The sequence below is a fragment of the Callorhinchus milii genome, unplaced genomic scaffold (assembly GCF_018977255.1).
Source record: "Callorhinchus milii isolate IMCB2004 unplaced genomic scaffold, IMCB_Cmil_1.0 Scaffold11, whole genome shotgun sequence".
Lineage (NCBI taxonomy): Eukaryota > Metazoa > Chordata > Chondrichthyes > Chimaeriformes > Callorhinchidae > Callorhinchus > Callorhinchus milii.
In genome coordinates, this window is record NW_024704752.1 from 8,285,403 (window position 1) to 8,305,484 (window position 20,082).

Sequence of the window (20,082 nt, forward strand, 5' to 3'; positions counted from 1 at the left end):
GTCTCCTTTCCTACTCTTTCACACCTCCATTTTCTATATATATATATATAAAAAAAGCTAAAAAATGTTTCTTTTATCTGGAAGCCTAGCAACCATTATTCAGTACAGTCAGCCCTAGCACACGCCCCATTTTTTTAAACTAGAATGCATTTTGGTAATTAATATTTGTTTTGCAACTGGTGATGGAAGCAGTTACAGTAGCTTTGATTCTGATATGATTATTTTAGAAATTTGTAATTTTTAAAAAATAAAGATCAAGTTTAATTTGTTTCTCCTTTTTTAATTTGTAAAGTGAGAGGGAGGGTCACCGTGCACATGGAATGATAACAATACTAATCCTTTTTATTGTGCCTTTATAATGGGAAATTCCAATGATTTTTTTTAAAAAAGTATGAGAGTTTGGAGAGGCTGTTGCTCATTGCACAGGATTGATGATCACACACTGTTCACTGATGAACAGAATTTTCTTTTCTCCTCCTGAATGTTTCGCCCACAAAACAAACAGTCAATTCATTTTAGAGTATATTCTGTGAAGAACTTTGAAATGTCTAGAAGATAATGAAAAGGCCCTATATCAAATGCAAGTATTATTATTAATTTACTCCTATCCTTTCCTGAAGGCGGTGACTGGGGTTGGGACTGTTCTCACAGAACTCTCAGATATCTTGCCCATTTGCTGTTCTTCATGTATGGGTAGTCCGTGTCTGGACTATTTGTCTATGTTGAAAAGAGGACTTTACAGTCGAACTCAATCCAGTCTTCACCTGGTGTCTGCACATGCATATAATTTCCAGGAATAGTCACTTGATAGCAATCAGAATTGGGAAACTTGGATGATATTTCCTCAGTCCAGCCCATGGACCTCTGAGATGGGCTAAACTCAGCACAGACTGGGGACCTTCCTGGCTGTGTGACCCAGTACCATACTGTGCACGGGGTCTTTACCAACTAAGGTCCAGAGATACCTACATCATGATCAACTGATTTTGATCTGTTGTAACAATAAGTTGCCTTCCAAAAAGAAATCCTGACTTATTTATTGTGTGGAAATGTTAAAAAAAACTTGGATTTTTGCAGGATAAATGAAATGAGGGGGGCTGCATCCTTGGCTGTCTACTCATGGTTATCCTCCACCACATCTCTTATCTTTAGCGTGTTTCTTGCAGGATGATTGTATCACAGAGGTTGTGTCCATTGAACATGATTTTTAAGCCAACCCTGAAATACCGGTGTCTCATCCCATTTCTGCCCGGTTAGTCAGACAGACCTGCTTCTCAATCTTTCCTACACAGTCTTCCTGGGGCCTGTGTGTCGCTGGCCCTCATTGTTCAGAATAGCGCAGTGGAAATGATTTGTGAGAACAAGCTGCTGGACAAAGGTTTGTATTATTTGTTACCCAATGTTCTCTTTCTCATCCCCTCCCCCACCCCAGACGCTGACTCATGTTAGGCTGTCGTTTCAAGATGACCATCCGTCTCACTCAATTGATCATTCTTCATGTGTAACAATAATAAATAATAATAAATCCTGCATTTGATGTAGCGCCTTATCCCCTTGTCAAAATATCTCAAAGCATTCATAGGATTTTACTGTGAAGTGCATTGCCTGGTGCTTCTAGGCAAACAAGATAGTGAATTTGTGCAAAATGTACCTCGTTGTTTGGGTCAAGACTGATGCACATTGAGTGTCACAGGTTACTGGCCACATTGCAACTGAGCCTGATACTCAGCTCAGCCAGATGACTGAAAGTGTGGTCAAAAAGGTAACTCTTGAGGCGAGCTTTGAACGTGGGGAGGGAGAGTGACTCGCAAACCTCCAGGTCATGAAAGAATTACAGAGAATAACTGATGCCTGCAAGTGATTGCAAGGCAGAGCCCCATTGATAGTCCATGCGATTATGAAGTTGCTGCCTTCAAATGGCTTCAATATATTGGTTCTATGTTTTTACAGTTTGATCTGTATTGGACTGATTATGTGTTTTAATGTGGACAGTGGGTTTTGACATTTTAACCAAAGAATTAAATCTGGGGGTTTGGGTAGGAGGTGGGGGGGGGAGAGGGGAGGGGCAGTAACTAAGTCAGAATATAACCAAAAACCTCACTGACCAAGTCCAAGTTGTGCCACAATGCACTGATTACAGTCAACAATTCTACCGTCCGAGGGTTTGTGTTGACTGATTAGTTCCAACAGCAGTTCTGTTGGTCCCACGACTTACTCTACTCTCAAATACACCAGAGTTCCATACCCACTACACTTGGGAAATAAAATGAATTGGTATGAATATTATTTTGGAGCATTTGGTCTCTGTTCCTACATTGTTACCTGGCCTGAATCGAGGCTTTTCACATTTTCTGTCTCCTTCCTTTAGGGAAGTAACCCATGTGGCTGGCTGCCAGTTTTATATAACTCCTTTCTCCGCCTCTCCCTCTAGGAAAAGCAATCCGATTAAGGATGTCATGATAAAACAATGGTCAATTCATCAACGAATAATGAACCTGTGATAATCCCAGAGCCCTTTTCCCATCTCATGATATGGTCATTATAAACACAGCGATTATTTAGAGGAACAATGTTGGGAACTTTTTCTCTGAGCAGCCAGTAAACCTAGTGGTACAGGCTGTTTTTTTTCAGGATCCAGCCGCCTGCAGATAAAGCCAGACCCGATCCAAGTACAATTCTAATCCAAGGCTGGAATTTCAGCAGAGAAAACCACTTCCCATCCACTCCCATTGTATAGAATTCATGTTCCAAGCATAACATGTTCCCCAGCTCTCCATCTTTTTTTAAGGGGGGGTATTGAGGAAAGTTCAGCAATGTTAAATATAGTGTCTCCGTGCTGCCAAAAGTCGTCCACTATATCAGTTATTTTAGACGGATCACTTTAGTGTAAGATAACATTTTCTTTCTGTCCTGCTTGGGTTCACTTGTTGAATAGAAGTTTTTATTTCTTCCCTCCTCTCCCGATTGCTGGGATACGGTTCCACAGGCACTGGCTTCCAGCCAATAACTTGCCCAAATCCAAAAACAAAAAACAGGTGACCCAAGCTTAAGGGTTTTAAAAACTGGTGATTCTAAAAGAAGCAAAGAATGATTGAGGAAGGAATTCCATGATCCTGGGGAGGGAATGACTTAGAGCAGGAAGAGGTGCGATTGAGTTTTGATTTCAACACCTTGAGGGTGCAGGGAAAAGAGACGTGTCAGACAGATAGCATGTTTAAATTCTGGTAGAAACAAGAGTGGAACAATGACTCACTGTAGAAAAGAAAGCTGGTGATGGGTAAAAGAAAGAGTGTGAGAGAGTGCAAGAATGACAAAATGGAAGCAAGTGCGTTAGAGACCAGAGGCGAGAGAGGGATCATTAGGTAGTTTACTTTACTCTTTCACCTTATCCCAGAGTGTGAGAGAAGTGCTCAAGAAAACTGCAGGCAACAAATTAAATACGAGACCGCTCTAATCTGTGCGTAAAGCAGAATGGGCACTAGATGATTTTGCCTTATTCTACCTTGAGTCAAGTTGTGGTTAAGCATTGCAATTAGTTTTGGATTGAAAGTCTGGTTTGGGATATTGTGCTTTCTTCTGAACTCACTCAGTGTTAAAACTTGCAGCCATTCATCTGATTTCTAAAATAGAATTAAAAAGATCAAGAAACTCATTCCTTTGTGTGCTAACCGCGCCAAGCCAGTCCATTAGCTAATCACAGTTACAACCTCACTTTGTTTGCACTGAATGTTGTGCTCGTCAAGTTGGAAGGTGTTAATGCTGGGAAATGGAACACTTTCTCAGAAGCAGTCAGTATCTGTGTTAATTATCCCCGATCTAACTGCAGAAGAGCACACCCTACTGCTAAGATCATGTAACCCCTCTTGTAGCAAATGGAAATGGTCACATTGCTGCTCTTGTGAGATTGAGTTGAAGCATCTTGTTGGGGGCAGAGTGGAGGGAGCTTTTCTCTACACCTGACCTTGTTTGTACTCAGTGCCTAACATTAGAAACCAGTGTAGATCTGTGGTGAATGTTAATTATCAACTGGGCATTCCATTGTTTTTTAATAGATTTCATATGTTAATATGAAATCTTAAGAAACATCAATTAACCCCACTTTATTTCAAAAGTTTATCTTGTTACTGTATGCAGTCATTGGTTAGACAGTGTACTGTGAGCCATTTTGGTTATCTCATCTCAGTATGGTTTTATTCTCTCACAAGAAATAAGTAACAAGAATGATTTAGGGTATCAGGAATTTAAATTGCGAGGAACGGTTTAGGAAGTTAGGAAGTGAACCAGATAACATCAAGGTGACCTAATTATTTTGGTCACCTTCATTCTCCATTCTCAGATTACATCAGAAGACTTTCCTCTTCAACTGTGCCTAAGGTCATCTCCACCTTCGACTTGGCGTCAAGTTCCATCCCTGTTCTGCACTCTGAGGTGTTACCCTGGGTGAAGGGTGGAGACTGGATCCTTAAATTAGATAGATGGAGCAATGATATAAGAACATAAGAAATGCTAGAAGAAAAAAGACCACGGTTTATCTAGTTCGCCTTCCTCCTTCCTGGCGGTCGCATGCCCATGTGTTCCAAACTACTTATGTACGGTATTCCATAATGTTATTTCCTAAAAGAAAACTATCTAATCTGTGTTTGAACAAATTAACACTTCCTGCTTCAACCATCTCTATTGGGAGCCTGTTCCATAGTTTACTATTCGCTCACTGAAATAGTGTTTATGTAGATTCATTCTGAATTTATCCCCCTTCAATCGCAGGCCATGCCTCTCGTTTTGCTATTCTGGGCAAGATCAAACAGTCTGTCATGATCTATATTGTTTAGCCTCTTTAGAATCTTAAAGATAGCAATCATGGGAGGATTGGGATGATGGGAGGAATGGCATATCTGTCAATTTACATGATAGATAGATCATCTACCTATTTGATCACTGGGGATGTTAAAGAATATGGAGAAAGGAAGAGGAAACGTAATGAAGCATAGTTGGTATAGATTTAATGGTGTTCTAGGGTCAATGGTGGTGTTTGTGGTGGGTAGATAGTGAGGAGTGTGTTGGGTAGGAAGGCAGTGAGTGTTGATACTGGTGTAAGGAATGCAAATATATCACTCGAGAAGTTAGCTGTAAACCCCAGGAGTGTTTGTTGGGTCCGAGACATTTCTTGTGTGTGAGCCCCTCGCTGCTGGTTTTGCTTTTGTTTCAACATCTATTGAATGATGCCGTGTAACTCTCTGTTTGCTGCTCTGTGCCCCTCCGCGCACCCTCTCCCAGCTCCCCCCACCCCCCCCTCCCAGTGTACTGGCCATGGTGATCTTCCTTGCCAACCTAACACTCTCTCTACAGTTCAGTAATCTGGAGGCACATCTGACCATGATAATGAGCTCTTGTAGAATTACTGGCTGGTACCAGAGAGCCTCTCACAGACGTTCCTTCTATAACTGTACATACAGCACAGCCTCCAGTTGTTTTAGAGCTGGTAAGTGGAAACAAAATAGGACTTCATCCCAACATACGTGATTGTCAGATTCAGTGGTTTACAAGTAAGAAAAATATTCCATTTAACGAGCAACAATACTTCACTTGAATATTTGCATGAATCAGGTTTGTGAATGGGGAAAAATTAGTAATGTAAAGCAGACCCGACTCAGTGACAGAACAGGCTCAGTCCATTGACTTTCAACTGAGACGTGACCCAGTGTGTAGGACAGACAAGACATGGAGTGCAAGCTTGAGCACATTCCACTGCAGATGAAAACATTCAGCTCAGAGTTAAGGTACAGATTTTATTTGAAAAATACTTCTGTTGCTTTTCTTTTATGCTAGTTATATTTAAACAGATGTTGGGGTCTAATCTGGAATTTGTGTTAACCACGTGTAAACAAATGTGTACAGATGAAATTCTTAGGTGCCCTTAATTATTCAAATAATCTATGAATGGGATTCTACAATCTCCTGTAATCTCTTTCATTGGTAGTTAATACAATTAAAGTACAACAATAACAACAAGATTCCATTTATAGAGCGCCTTTCACGTCGGGAGGACGTCCCAAGGCGCTGTACAGTTGGGTCAGGACCCGAGCAGGGGGGAAATGGTCAGGGTGAGGGGAGGGAAGGGAGGGAGCGAGGAGGGGGGAAATGGTCAGGGTGAGGGAAGGGAGGGAGCGAGGAGGGGGTAGAGAGTCGAGAGGGGAGCTGAAGGCACGGTCAAAGAGAAAGGTCTTGAGACCGGCCTTGAAGGAGGAAAGGGAGGAGGCAAGGCGAAGGCACTGGGGGATAGAGTTCCTATAGAGTACGGGCGGGTAGGTAGGGGGATCGTAGGTCAGAGAGGTAGGAGGGAGCGAGGCCGTGAATGGCCTTGTAGGTGAGTATGAGGATCTTGAATTCGATCCTCCGGGGGATAGGGAGCCAGTGGAGGCGAGCGAGGGTGGGAGTGATGTGGTCCCGAAGCCTGGTGCGGGACAGTACACGAGCTGCAAAGTTCTTAATGACCTGCAGCTTGTGGAGGGAGGTGTCGGGAAGGCCGGCGAGGAGAGCGTTCCCATAGTCCAGCCTTGAGGTGATAAAGGCGTGGACCAGAGTTTCAGCAGCGTGAGGGGTGAGGTAGTGCCGTAGTCTGGCGATATTCCAGAGGTGATGGAAGGCGGTGCCAGTTGTGGCGCGGATATGAGGGAGAAAGGACAGCTCAGGGTTGAACAGAACACCGAGGTTCCTGACTGGCTTTGAAAGGTGGAGAGTGCAGTATAGAGACAGGAGAGTAATCAGGTTGAACATGTTTATCCACAAAGGATAAGACTTGTGGAACAAGTTAACAGGTCCCTGAAGCAGACAGTGAATTGGCTTGAGAAAATTAGTTGTCTTCCCATAGGGTGAAGGCATTGAGATGGTGGGTAAGTGGCAATAGGAAACCAAAATGGGCATTCTTACTGGAGCTATTATTAAAGTATACATTTTGTATGTAGGAGGAGGCAAATTGTAAGGAGAGGTTTTATTGTGGTCTGAAGAGGATGTGCGGTACAAAGATGAAGTGAATCTTCAGTTGTTCACTATTCTGCGCAATTAGCTGCTGCGTTTAGCCCACAAAATAGTCAATTCACTTTACAATGTATCCTGTGAAGCACTTTGAGATGTTACAACGATGTGATAAGGCACTACATCAAATCTAAGGATTATTATTATTCACTGTGGTCTTGTAACAATTGTTGACTTTCTTTCCATGTGCTGTGATTTTCGGCAGTGGTAACCTTTACTCAGAGCTTGTTTAATGTCCCAATTTTGTGGCTCTGCCTCCACATTGGATAGATAACATCAACAACGTACGTTTATAAAGGGCCTTTCACATAGGGTATTGTCTCGTAATGCTTCAACATCATCTAGTAACAACACTGAATTCTCTTGTGCCCAGTTTTAGTGTCAACACATTGCTGGAAAGGAAGTGAATAAAGATTGATCCAAAAAAACAGTTGGCTTTCAAAAGTAACTTAAGGGGCCTGGAGAAAAGAAGTCAGTCTGATTGTTTGAATGTTAGAATTATACAATTTGCAGCACAGGATGATATTCAGCCCATTGAGCCTAAACTCATCCACTGGAGCTAACTACTCTAATCTCAATTCCCTGCTCTTTGCTTTACCATTTTATATTCATCTTGTTCACATGTTTATCCAATTTTCTTTTAAATGTTCTTATGGTCTCAGTCTGAAAAGCCACTTGTTGCAACGTGTTGTAAAATATTTTATATTGTAATAACTTTTTCCGTGTGGTGGTGGGGAGTTTGAAAGCTTTTCTAAATTCTTCCTTAATTTTTTTCTTGCTATGTTCAAGGCTTTCTGCCTCTTTGAAATCTTTTCAACAACGTGAAGTCATTGACTGACTAGTGTGTGACTGATCAATACAGAATAAGAAGATCGGAGGTTTAATCTGGTCTTTCATGAGTTCATTGATCTCACTCTGGGTTGCTGTAAGGGCTACATTTGTTTTCTGTGCATGCAATAGGGAAGGGTAAAATCAACCTGGAAAATCGTTATCTAATCATTCCAACTGGAAAGTATGTGGAAGTGAAAGTCAGACAAAGACAGGATCACACTTTACTGGAATCCCCTCCACTACTGACTACCCTATTGACGCTCACTATCCAGACTTGCATTTGATGTATGGCCACTTGGACGAGATTCTAGGTAACAATGACCAGCGCTATTGAATCACTCCCTGTTTGCCACAAGTCAGTGCCTTCAGAAGAGGGGAAGCGAGAAACCTGCTTTCCTGGGATAGTTTCCCTCAGAACAGGATTCTTTAATAAGGAAACGGGGAAGTTCATCATGTCCGACTCCACTCCGAAGTATTTGATTCCCAGAGTGGAGTTCCTACAAGTTGGTATGACATATACAACATACTTCCAGTAACCAAAAAAAGTCTCCATTAGGATTCTTTATTCAGGATCCTGTTAAGTAGCTGTACGTTGCATGCCATTTTGAGTGCGGAGGGAGGAAGTCCTTAGTTTTGAAACGGAAAGGGTGTTTTGAATATATGTGTCATGTAATACATTATCTCTATATGTGTCCTGTAATACACAGGACAACAGCAAGTTGGACCAGGCAATTGTGCAGTATGGACATATGTGGCACCCTTTCCTTGTGGAGATAATTGCCACTGTACATAAGAGCGTAGATGTTTCCAGTAAAACACTTTAGAGGAGTTGAGTGACTTTGAGAAAGCATTAGCATTTTCTTTCTCAAAACCTAGGTGACGGATCAAAGGTCAGAGTGGAGGACACCAGCAAGGTTGTGAAGATTTGGAGGAAAAAAATTAAGTGAAATATAAGACTATAGATTGTCAATAGAAGAGGCGAAGGGAGGGAAGAGATTCCAGTCTTGAAGCCCTAGGAAAGTAGTAAGATGGAGCAATGAGTTCAGATTTCAGTAGTTAGAATGTGCTAAGGATTAAGAGTTTGCAGAATTGTTTGGAGCTTGTGAGAAACGAGAGGACAATTCAGAGGAACAATGACCATAATATGAATAAAATGTAGAACGACCCGAGGTAGGATGACTCTTGAAAACGCTTATTTGCACCCAATCCAGGAGAGTGGGAGGGAATGTTAGAAGACCCTTTAATATGGGAGTAATATTGAAGACTTGGATGGACTTGGGTTTGAAAGAGATCAGTTGTTGAGTGGGTAAACGTGTTTGGCAAGAGAGAGTGAACTTGGCTTGGAAGCTTCTTTTGCAATGGGGATGTGAGAGTTCCATTTCAGCACAAGGGTGGGGCCATTCTCCTTGACTTACAATGATCATGGTATCAAATAGGACATTACGCCAAATCTTACATCATTAAATTTCTGGTAGCTACCAGACGTGCACTTCAATCGTTGTGTGGCTCCTGTTTCTGCAGCAGGAAGAAGCTTTGTTAGCTGATTCCCTGGTTGCAAGGAGCCATCTAGTGGTGATAGATATTAATGGCACACTTGGAATTTCACACCAGTTTAGGAAAGCTGAGTTCACAGAACTGGAAGGAAGAACTTCAGTGGAGTTCTATAACACTCTCCAGTATATTTATGTTTGAAGACATTACGATAAATGCTGTGATGTAAACTACGTATGATCCTTATTTTAATCTTCTTCAATGTCTTTCTCTCTCCCCACTCCCCCCAAAAATGACTTCATTGACTAATGGTGAGGTACCCATCAGTTCTCTCATTACGTTGAGCCAGGGACAGGTCTTCATGCGAGAGGCTTGGGTAGTGAGCATTAGCAGGCTATTTGACCAAATGGGATATTGTTGCCAAGCTGATCCTGTCTTCATCCTATGTTGACATCGAGGGAGTGGGGGAGGGGAGAAGAGATTACAGAAATAATAGCATTTCTTTATGTCCTGTCTTTTTACTAACTAAGAACTTTAATCTTTCACATTTTGTTCATTTTTAGTGGATGCTTATAAAATGTTTTGGATGACATTATAAGGTGATCAACTTGTAATGCTAACTCTATCACATCGTTTAACTTCACAAAAAGCCTTTTTAAAATCCTCAGCACAAGGACAACAGTTTGCCCCTTCAATAAAGTATGCAGTTACCAAAGTTACTGCCAAAGAGAGTTCCAAGTAGTAGATTTGAAATCTGCCCCAAAAATGAAATTGAGAGGAACTAGAAATGTGCTATTCCTCAGTGTTAATAATGTAGGTGGTGGTTGTCTGACATTTACAAGTGTTAACTGTAAAGACTTCAAAGGCTTATCTTGATTTGTAACATCTGGATAAAAGAGTTTGATTATTATTTTAGGACGCGTTTGATGCTGAACAATTGATTTGGCTCAGCAAACAAAGCATCCCACATGCTCTTCCTTCTCCCTGCATCCTAACTGTTGTAATCAAAACTCATCGCGCAGTCTCTACTCAAGATTCTTTCTCAGCCTTGCAAGTCTGTGGAACTCCTACTTCCCCTTCCCCCTCCCACCTTTGCTCTAGCTTACTTTTAAAAGCCACTTAAGGATGACTTGTTAATGTATCTCATTCTTATTCTCTTCAACATTGTTGACTCGGTAGGTAAAGCCTCATGTCCATACACTCTGGGACGCCGTCCAGTGTGGAAGGCGCTATATAAATCCAAGTTGTTGTTGCTGTTGTCCATCCTTAACCTGAGGCATATAAACCTGGGGCCCAATCCCTGATTAGACTTTGTGACCTTTTCTCAACCTTGTGAAATAATTCACCTCAAGGAGTTTGTTTGCCGTCTCCTTTGGGTCCTGGGGGAAAAGTTTGTCTGGAGAGAGGTGTGTAAATAACAGTTTATTTTAGTTCTGACGTATATTGTGAAGTTTTAACCTCAAGGTCAGTGGGAAGGAATAAAGGGTTCATCCCCTGTTGATTTGTTGACATGAGTTATCTTTTTGTTACAAAAATCAGGAATTCTATTTTAAAGACTTAATAAAGAGTTGCTGGTGTTAATTGACACCCCACTGTCAGACCTTTGTTAAACTCCTATATCCCCCTATCCTGGGTCTCGCTGACCTCCATGAATGATTCTCCTTCAAAGATGTTTTCTGTGTATGAAGTGTTTGGCAATATGGTCAGTCATTGTGGATGTCCATGAGTTCAAAAGATGAACTAAGAGCCTGAGTGACGACAGTTGAAGATTATTGGGTAGATTAGCAGGAACCTTAGAGCACAGATTTAGACACTGGCCTTTTCTTCACCTGCCTCTGTGTTTCTTCCCACAGATTTTCTACAAAGCTATCTGCAACATTGACCCAGGGGAGGAGCTCTTAGTGTTGATGAAAAGCGGCGAGTGCTCACAGGAGGGAATGGCTCCAGAGATACATGGTGAGTTTTCGTTGTGAGGTAGAAACGGGAGCCAGGTTTGTGTGTGTTGGTGGGAGGGTGAATGTTGGGGAGGGGACTTCATGCATGGTGAGGTACTTGGCTAGTTGACTATGGCATCAGTTGTAAATGTATAGTCAGGGTATAACTTTTTGAGTCTGTTCAGCATGAGGCCCGGCCAAATCTCCACTGGAACCTGTTGAGTACAACTCTTCATTAACATAATAAAATTGAATGAAGGCGGCTGAGTAATGTGTGGACCTCCTTCCACTGAGGCTCAACTCTCTGAAATTTATTGCCCAATTATGACTATAGGTTTTCACTCAACTTGAATTGCCTTGTACTGGTGTTGCTCCTCATTCAATCCCTTGAGGGACTTTGTGGTCTTGCTGAGAGCTTTAATATGCATGCTTTGGAGTGGAGTTAACGCACAACTAAAGCTGTTCTATCCTCTGCAAGCCCTGCCCCTTTCCTCCTATCCAAAAAGTGTTCATTCCATTCACTACCAGTCGTTCTTGGCAACGGATATGATTTTTTTTCTTGCTGTGTTTCAGCCACATTTCAGCTGACTTTCACCCCTGGCCGGCCCACCAGGAAACCTTGGTCTATTGCAAGCCAGTTAGACTGCAGGTTTGAACCAGCAAACACAGGTTCCTTCAGTTTAACCACAGAAAACCATTGAGGTGGTCTCTCAATGGATGTAGTGTAACTGCAACTGGTGCAGAACAAGCTATTTCCAAATCTAAGCTGAAAGTTTACAAAGTTACAATGGCAGTCCATTGGCCAGCCGGCTTCAACGTTTTGAATGCTAATTAAGATTTGAGAGAACAGAAGCACTCTTCAATATCATTGAAAATATAAGGGTATTTGAATGGAACTCAGCAGGGCTCTGCATCCCACCAGAGGTGTACTTTGCTGGAATGAGAGGTTTTGAAGCCTGTGGCAAGAATCAGTGATGCCAGCTCCCACTATTCCAAATCTGGTGTTAATATCGTGTTAGATCTGCAATCTAAGGAGAAGGATTTGAATGTCACTTTTAAAGAGATAAAGCTATTTTTTTATATGAGATCTGTTGAGCATCATAATCCAATTTATAATACAATTTACACTTGTGTAGTGCCTTTAATAGTAATAATCCTTGCATTTGATATAGCGCCTTATCACGTTGTCTAAAAGCACTTCACAGGATATACCATAAAGTTGATTGACTCTGTATTTTGTGGGCAGTCAGCTTTGCGCACAGTAATGACCCACAAATACCCATGCAGTGAGTGACCAATTTTATTTGGGAGATTGTTGGCCAGAACATTCTTTTTCGAATAGTGAAGATGGGACCTCGGTTAATGTCTCATCTGAAGGACGGCACCTCCGACAATGAAACACACTCCCAGCATTGCATTGGAGTGTCAGCTTAGACTATTGACTCCCAAGTTCTGACGTGGGACTTAAACCCACAACCTGCTGTCTCAGATGCAAGAGTGTTACCACTGCGCCAGGCTGACACACAGTCAGAGGATATCGCAAAGCGCTTGACAGTTCGACATTTGTCACAAAAAACACAGAAACACTCTTATTCACAGTTTTGAGGGGTGCACCTTTAATAACTCCCTGCTGACTCAAATGCAAAATTTAGATTGTCCACAAGCTCACCAGCCCTCAACCTGGCTCCAAGGGAACATCTTGTCCCCTTGTCGTGCACAACCGTAGTTATGTAGAAACGTTGAGATGCTCGTGGCTCCTTTCCCTCTTTGTTCTCCCACTGGCCAGGACTGTACGTCCCTTTTGATGTTCCCTGAGGTTGGATTAAAATATTACTGTTGTGCCTGAAGTTGCATTTTAAATAGCCTGTGCAGCCACGATGAAAAACTAAGATTAATTGCTGAGCTTTGGCAGTTTGCATGTATTTTTGACACAATGCATTCAGTCGGTTTATTCTCTTCTGTAAGAAACTTCCCTGCAGATATGAAAGGCCTTGAGCCATTGATCCTGGAAGAACTGCTTGTTTTCTGAGTAGCACTGTGTAATAAATGGACTTCCTTCTCATTGTTACCACATGAAGTCATTGCTGCTTATTAGATGGGCTGTTCTTGAAGTTTGGCAAATCAATTTCACATTGTTGTAACAAATGTCTTTGAAACCGCACTTTTAAACGCAATTTTAGCAGTAAAAAGGAATAAATGTAATAATTTGTCTCCTAATGACAAAATAACATTTTATGCCCGTGCACAGGAGGATGAACCCCGCTCCCCTCTGCATTCCCCCCAAATGTGTTTATAATAATGTTCTGGTAAAGAAAATTTCAATGGTTTATTGCATCAAGTTGAGGACTGGGTGGCATAGTTCACTGGAACATTAGTCTTAATAATTGGCGTTCTCCTCTGGAGACCTTCAATCTGAACCAGAGAAAGCAGATCAGATGCATGTCTCCTCTGAGTGATAGCTTGTAAAGATCATGCAAGAATTGAATTCTGGCTTCAGGAGTAGGTTTTCAACAAAGAGCGTCCACACCCGGTGTGTAAATCCATGGCTTCGGGTTGGGAATACTCTGGGCAAGGCTGAAGGAGCTGCCCACTCTGCTTGGGTTTCGAGGGTTTGAGGGGTGGACACGGCAGATGTTGGAGGAACGGTTCTGTCTGTTTCATTTTGCTCACCATAAAGCTGTGGCCCTGGGCAGAGAGGACTGCAGCAGTGCCTGCTGATCAAATATGTTCTAAAATTAAGTATAGTGAGGAGAGTGTTTGAGAATAGAGTGGAAACTCACTGGGAAGTTCAGTATTGTTACTCGCCCTGTGTGATCCCATCATGTCGTTACTCGCCCTCTGTGATCCCGTCATGCCGTTACTCGCCCTCTGTGATCTCGTCATGCCGTTACTCGCCCTCTGTGATCTCGTCATGCTGTTACTCGTCCTCTGTGATCTCGTCATGCTGTTACTCGTCCTCTGTGATCCCGTCATACCGTTACTCGCCCTCTGTGATCCCGTCATATCGTTACTCGCCCTCTGTGATCCCGTCATATCGTTACTCGCCCTCTGTGATCCCGTCATACTGTTACTCGCTTTCTGGGGTCGGGTCAAATTGATATTATTACTTGCTCTGAAATTGAATTGTTACTGTTTGGGATTGAGTCATATTGATGTTTTCTAGGGTCAGATCAAGTTGTTACTTGTTCTCTGAGGTTATATTCTTACTCGTTCTATGGTGTCATATTGTTACTTGCTCTCGAGAGTCAGGCCATATTGTTACTTGCTCTGGGGTCATTATTAGCTCTCTGGGGTCGAGCCGTAGTGTTATTCGCTCTCAGAGATTGGTTCATATTGTTGCTCGCTCTCTAGGATCAGGTCATATTGTTGCTCTCTGTCTGGGCTCAGATCATGTTGTTACTTTCTGGCATTGGATTATATTGTTGCTGGAGATGCATTGAGGTATTTGTTACCCAGGCTGAATGGAAGCCTTCTGTGCAGTAAAATTCTCTGCTCTATGTCCAGCCTACAATGTTTTTTTTTACTGCTTATATTTTGGGCTGTTAGAGCAATTATTTATCAAGAGACATTGATACTCTGCCAACAAACCCACGCGATTATACGTCAAGGATCCCACTACATAATCCACCAACAAATCCACCCCAAATGTCAGCAAACTCACAATAAAAATAAGGCAGATTTGAACTTTGGCTCATTCCAAGTAGAACTGTTTTTTCGAATGATATTAATAACACTTTTAGAATAAACAGTCCAAGCCCGTCATAAATCTCCTCCTTGTTTCTTGTCAATGCAATTGGAAAATAGCTGTGAAATGTCAGACAATACACTTTGCATAGTAGTTTGGCCTCTGATTTGGAGCTCTTGAGGTTTGGGAACAGTAGGTGCCTGTGAACTGTGTAACTTTGATATCCATTATCACCCATAAGCCCTGCATAATTGATTGGTGATAAAGTGCTCTATAAAACCTCAGTCACATGGTGTGATGAATAGAAAGGAATGGTTAGTTTCTGTCAGATTGATGGACTTTAGCATACAAAACCTTGATAACAATTAGTCATGATTTTAAATCTGAAAGTTCAGGCAGGGGAATGGCCACTGAATTCTGCTAAGAGGTGTTTCACTGTTACAGAGGACAGTCAGTATCGCTGTGATGATTGCAATAAAATCTTCGAATCCAAGGCTCAGCTGCTGGACCATCAGAAATTTACCTGCAGCAATTCACACTCCGCCTTCTCTTTGGTGGACGAGAGCTTCAAACAGAAGCTGAGCGGCAGCGACGATGAACTTCACGAGTGTAAGGAGTGTAATGGAGTGTACTCAGATACTCAAAGGTTAGTCTGTTGCTCCAAGTTAATCTAGGGAGGGAGTCCTGGGTTTTCTGGCCATCTGATTGTACTACTTATGCAGCACAGTACAGCTACTAGGATAAAACAGGAAGGTAGTTTCATTGATTGACTCTCATTCATAGCAGTGAGTTATAGATAGAATCTACACTGTCACTAGGCAGCATTTCTATACCATTTTTAACAAATGTGTATAACTCTGTTTTGCTTTACTCACTGTAAAGTTGCTTAATCTCCCCTACTTCCCCCATTGCCCCCCCTGCCCACCCACTTATAGCTATCAAAGCTTTCTGTGTAAATAATTGCAAGTGTCCTGTAAGGAGCACAGATTAAGTAAATTCAGGTCCACAGTAGGAATCTCTAAGTTGGATATACCTCTATCTTTGCCTTGCTTGGCCTGAAACTGCACTGTAGCATAGAGATGATCCCATCACAGGTTAAGATTTAAGTTGAGCATTATATAACAACAACTTGCATTTATATAGCGCCCCTCACACAGGGTAGGGTCCCAGAGCGCTTTATACTGGGGACTGCAAAACGAGAACAATTACAAAAGGGAAAAATTATATAGTGAGAGACTAAATCTTGAACTGTCCCAAAAGAAGCTAAATTGAAAAATTTAAAATTAAAATTAAAAATGAAAGATTAAAGGGGGATTTAGTTGGGCAGGGAGTGACTTGCTGTGTGTTACTATCCTTATAGTTTGAATAGGCACATGCTGACACACACTGAGGAGCGAGAGTACAAGTGCGACCAGTGCCCCAAAGCTTTCAACTGGAAGTCCAACCTCATCCGCCATCAGATGTCACACGACAGTGGCAAGCATTACGAATGTGAAAACTGTGCCAAGGTATGGTGAAGGGTTTCAAAGCCAGAACTTCACTCTCATTGCAAGGTTATGGTTATAATTGGGAGGGTGGTGGGGGGTTGGGGAATAAATTAAAACTTCAAAACGGGCAAACAGTAGGTAGCCTAAACTTTCACCTCTAGTACATGGGTTCTATGCCAACCCACGCTGACCAGGTTCGAGTCAGCTCAGTCTGTTGGATGCAGCGGCATAATGTGAGCAGGGCCACTCCTGGGGTCACAAGGTGGATGGGGTAGGAAGTAACCAGTGCCATGTAGGGGATGCTCTTCTGACATCAGACCTGGGGTACATGTTAGCAGAGAGTATGAGGAGTTTTACTCTCTGTGGCACTGTGATTTACCTTTCCTGGAGCACTTGGCGGAATGGTGTTTTCTTCTTTAAAACTGACCGCCAGAAGGAAGCGGGTGACGGAAGGACCTTGTAGTCCTACTTTTGCCATGATTTGTTGAGTTACTTATTTGCCCTAAATCTGACGTTTCTACATGAATCTATTTTCTAATCAACTTTTTTGAAGCCCACTCCAATAATAATAATACTAATCCTTGCATTTGGTATATTAATCACATAACATTAAGACATAATCCCCTCAGGGACCCTGTCCTCTCCTAAAGGAATGTTTTTTTTGTGCTGGATATAGTTGTAGGAACCCTCTAAGCACTTTCTCCCCTCCCCCCCCAGTGTGTGAGGCAGGTCAGTGATGGGTTTGCTGTGCGACCAAGCCAAGCCTGCCTCACCTGACCCTAGACTATGTATCAGAGAGAAGGATTCCTGCTTTCATCTCCAAGAATACAAAAGTAGTCTATTCAGCCCCAAAGCTCGCTAGCCCTTGATGTGCCCAAGATCTGTTTTCAACCTTCCCTGGTTAAATCTGAAGTAACATTCCAGGTTTATTCCCATCTGTCCCATAAAATGCCTCGGTGACTAGCTTCGCTTCACCTCCCTGCATCATATTGCTTTGCTGTCTCCCAGCAGGTTTTTACGGACCCCAGCAATCTACAGAGACACATTCGCTCACAGCACGTGGGGGCCCGTGCACACGCCTGCCCTGAGTGCGGGAAGACCTTCGCCACCTCCTCGGGCCTCAAACAACACAAGCACATCCACAGCAGTGTCAAGCCCTTCATATGTGAGTGCTTCATGTTCATTTCTCCTCGCTCACAGACATGGTGCCCGTGATTACACCAGTGCTGCCCACCCACACACAGCTATTCAGTCAGTTCTTTTCATTGTTGGAGCAAGCACTTGATCAATATTGGTTCCCCAGTTCATTATATAGCCCTGCCCAGTCCCACAATACAAGTGAGGAACCCATTAGGTCTAAAGATGGCTTGAAATAATAATACTAATATTACAAGTCCTTGCATTTGATATTGCAGCTTATCACATCATTGAGACTTCTGAAAGCGCTTCACAGGATATATTATAAAGTGAATTGAATTATAGTGGGCAAAATGCACCACCCCAGTAGGAACAGTACCTGAGACAGTGAGGTAAATGGTCTTTGGCTGCCTTGTTTGTTCTGGTGGTGTGACAGTCAGCCTGCCCCCACACAGGCCTTTATAAGCCTCTTTGGACATTCCCAGGGATGGGTTGAAACATATAGCTGCAAAGACCAGGAAAGCGGAGAGGCAATGATTAGGTGATGGCAAACTACTTTTAAAAGCTTGTAGATTACAAGGGGAAGGAAAGGCAATGAGCTGCTTTGGAGTATATGAAAATTTTGTTTTAGGTTTACTTTCTAAATCCTATTGAGCACCTTGTGTATCCGACTGAGGTACTTTCTGGGAAGTAACTTTACAAAACGAAGGAATCTTATCTAGTTCAAAGGAATAACTTGTATCTCAACAGAGAGAGATCAGAATGGATAGAACATAGAGCTAAGGTTTGGCAACTAGGAAGGAGAGGATTACCTTTCCTGAGACAAGCTATTTCTTGTCTCCTGTCCGTGAGTTAGTGAGGTGCTGTGAGACCCTCCCTAGATTTGGGAGCTGGATTCAGTTCTTATTTGTTTCCTGGTAGCTCATAATCTTACAAATTGCCCTGTAATCCAGCTCCACTGAATGCATTTATATTGTTCAAACATATTGTGTTACTATCCTCAATCCCAACCGTGGTCATTTATTTAAAAGGCCCACACACAGCGTGAGTTCCTTCTGGGCCTGTTTTCAGCAACAGTCTCTTATTACCATGTCCCAAGATTAGCTTATATGGAAAAAGAAATCTTCAATTACAATTTTCTTCTCTCCCCCCCCCACCTGCCACCCCCCCCCCACCCAATCCACACCCAACACAAACTTTTTAAAAAAAAAGTAATTATTAGCCTGTTTGAAAGCTACTCAATAGAAACCACATGGAGACGTGCACCAAGTATATTCAAAATAGCACTTAATTTGTTATAATAAGCAACAAATATGCAGCCTTGAGTACTGACTAATTTCCTTGTTCCAAGAAAATTGCTTGACACAGCATACTGACATCAGACAGCGCTGATGTTACAAAGTAGTTTGCGGTTTGCAGTGTGTTTATGGTATTCAGGAGTGATGAAAAGCTTGTGGGGTGATAACATCTGGAGCATTTAACAAGGGGGGGAGAGGGACGAGAGGATGAAAGAGAGAGAGGTATAAGAGAGAAGCAGCAGAGTATGGTTGAAAAACTAAACAGATATATGAATGTTGCTGGCTCTTTTGCTATCCCAAGTCTGGCTCTTGGCTACATTAGATCAAGCATTGGCTACTCACTGGGGAATACAGTGGATGTTTGTATCTCTGAGTAGTGTCTGATCTGAATTCCTAAAAGGCAATTCAGGGGGGAAAACAAACTTCAATGAAAGATTTGTAGTTTTCAAATAGTGGCTGCTAACCAATCTATTATTATAGTCCAGTGATCAAATGTTCTGGCTCCTAAGATCCATACCTTCCATTTTAAAGCCACAATTATCTTGCTCTGTCTCACAAACAGACATGAGGTGAATGACCAATTAATCTTGAGGATAGTTGCCCAGTGCCTCAAGAAAAAGCTCCTTTCTTTTGAATCGTGCCATCCACTTGAGCAGGCAGTGGGGACTTCGATTTAATGTCTCAACCAAAGGACAGAACCCCTAACAATACAGCACTCTCCTAGTACTGCACTGGAGTGTTAGCTGGACTATGAGCTCTTTCTCTCCCCCAAAGTAGGGCCTGAACCCATGACCTTCTAACCCAGAGGTGAGAGTGTTACTGACTGAGCCAAACTGATGTCTGTCTCGCACAGTGCCATGAGTTAAATAGATGATGTGAGAATCTTGGCGGCTGTTCAGCTTATGATCTCATTGGTAACCTTGTCAATGGAATAGTCCATTGTGAACAAGGTGAGCAACAAAAATGAGGGAAACTATGCAAAGTGCGTGTGTAGATTTCAAACCTTTGAACATTCCTATTTTAATAAACTATCCATTGCTGTTCAAAATTTAAAATATTGCCCATTGTTAATTAGGATAATGGTTTGCTTTGAATTTTTTTTCTCATACAAGTTTAAACAATATTGCTGAAAATGCTCTGCTCATAAGAATGAAGCACTTTCCCATTTCAGGCACAGTTGGATTCTG

The 20,082-nt window shown here is 42.2% G+C and overlaps 1 protein-coding gene across 1 annotated transcript in view; it reads left to right on the top strand.

Annotated features, from left to right (window-relative positions):
• mecom (MDS1 and EVI1 complex locus) overlaps nucleotides 1–20,082 on the top strand; it is a 305,523-nt gene that overhangs the window by 257,088 nt on the left and 28,353 nt on the right. Inside the window, exons 4-7 of the mRNA XM_042339033.1 lie at nucleotides 11,208–11,310; nucleotides 15,418–15,619; nucleotides 16,334–16,481; nucleotides 17,469–17,625. Coding sequence (XP_042194967.1) covers nucleotides 11,208–11,310; nucleotides 15,418–15,619; nucleotides 16,334–16,481; nucleotides 17,469–17,625 — 610 coding nt within the window. The remainder of the gene's footprint in view (nucleotides 1–11,207; nucleotides 11,311–15,417; nucleotides 15,620–16,333; nucleotides 16,482–17,468; nucleotides 17,626–20,082) is intronic.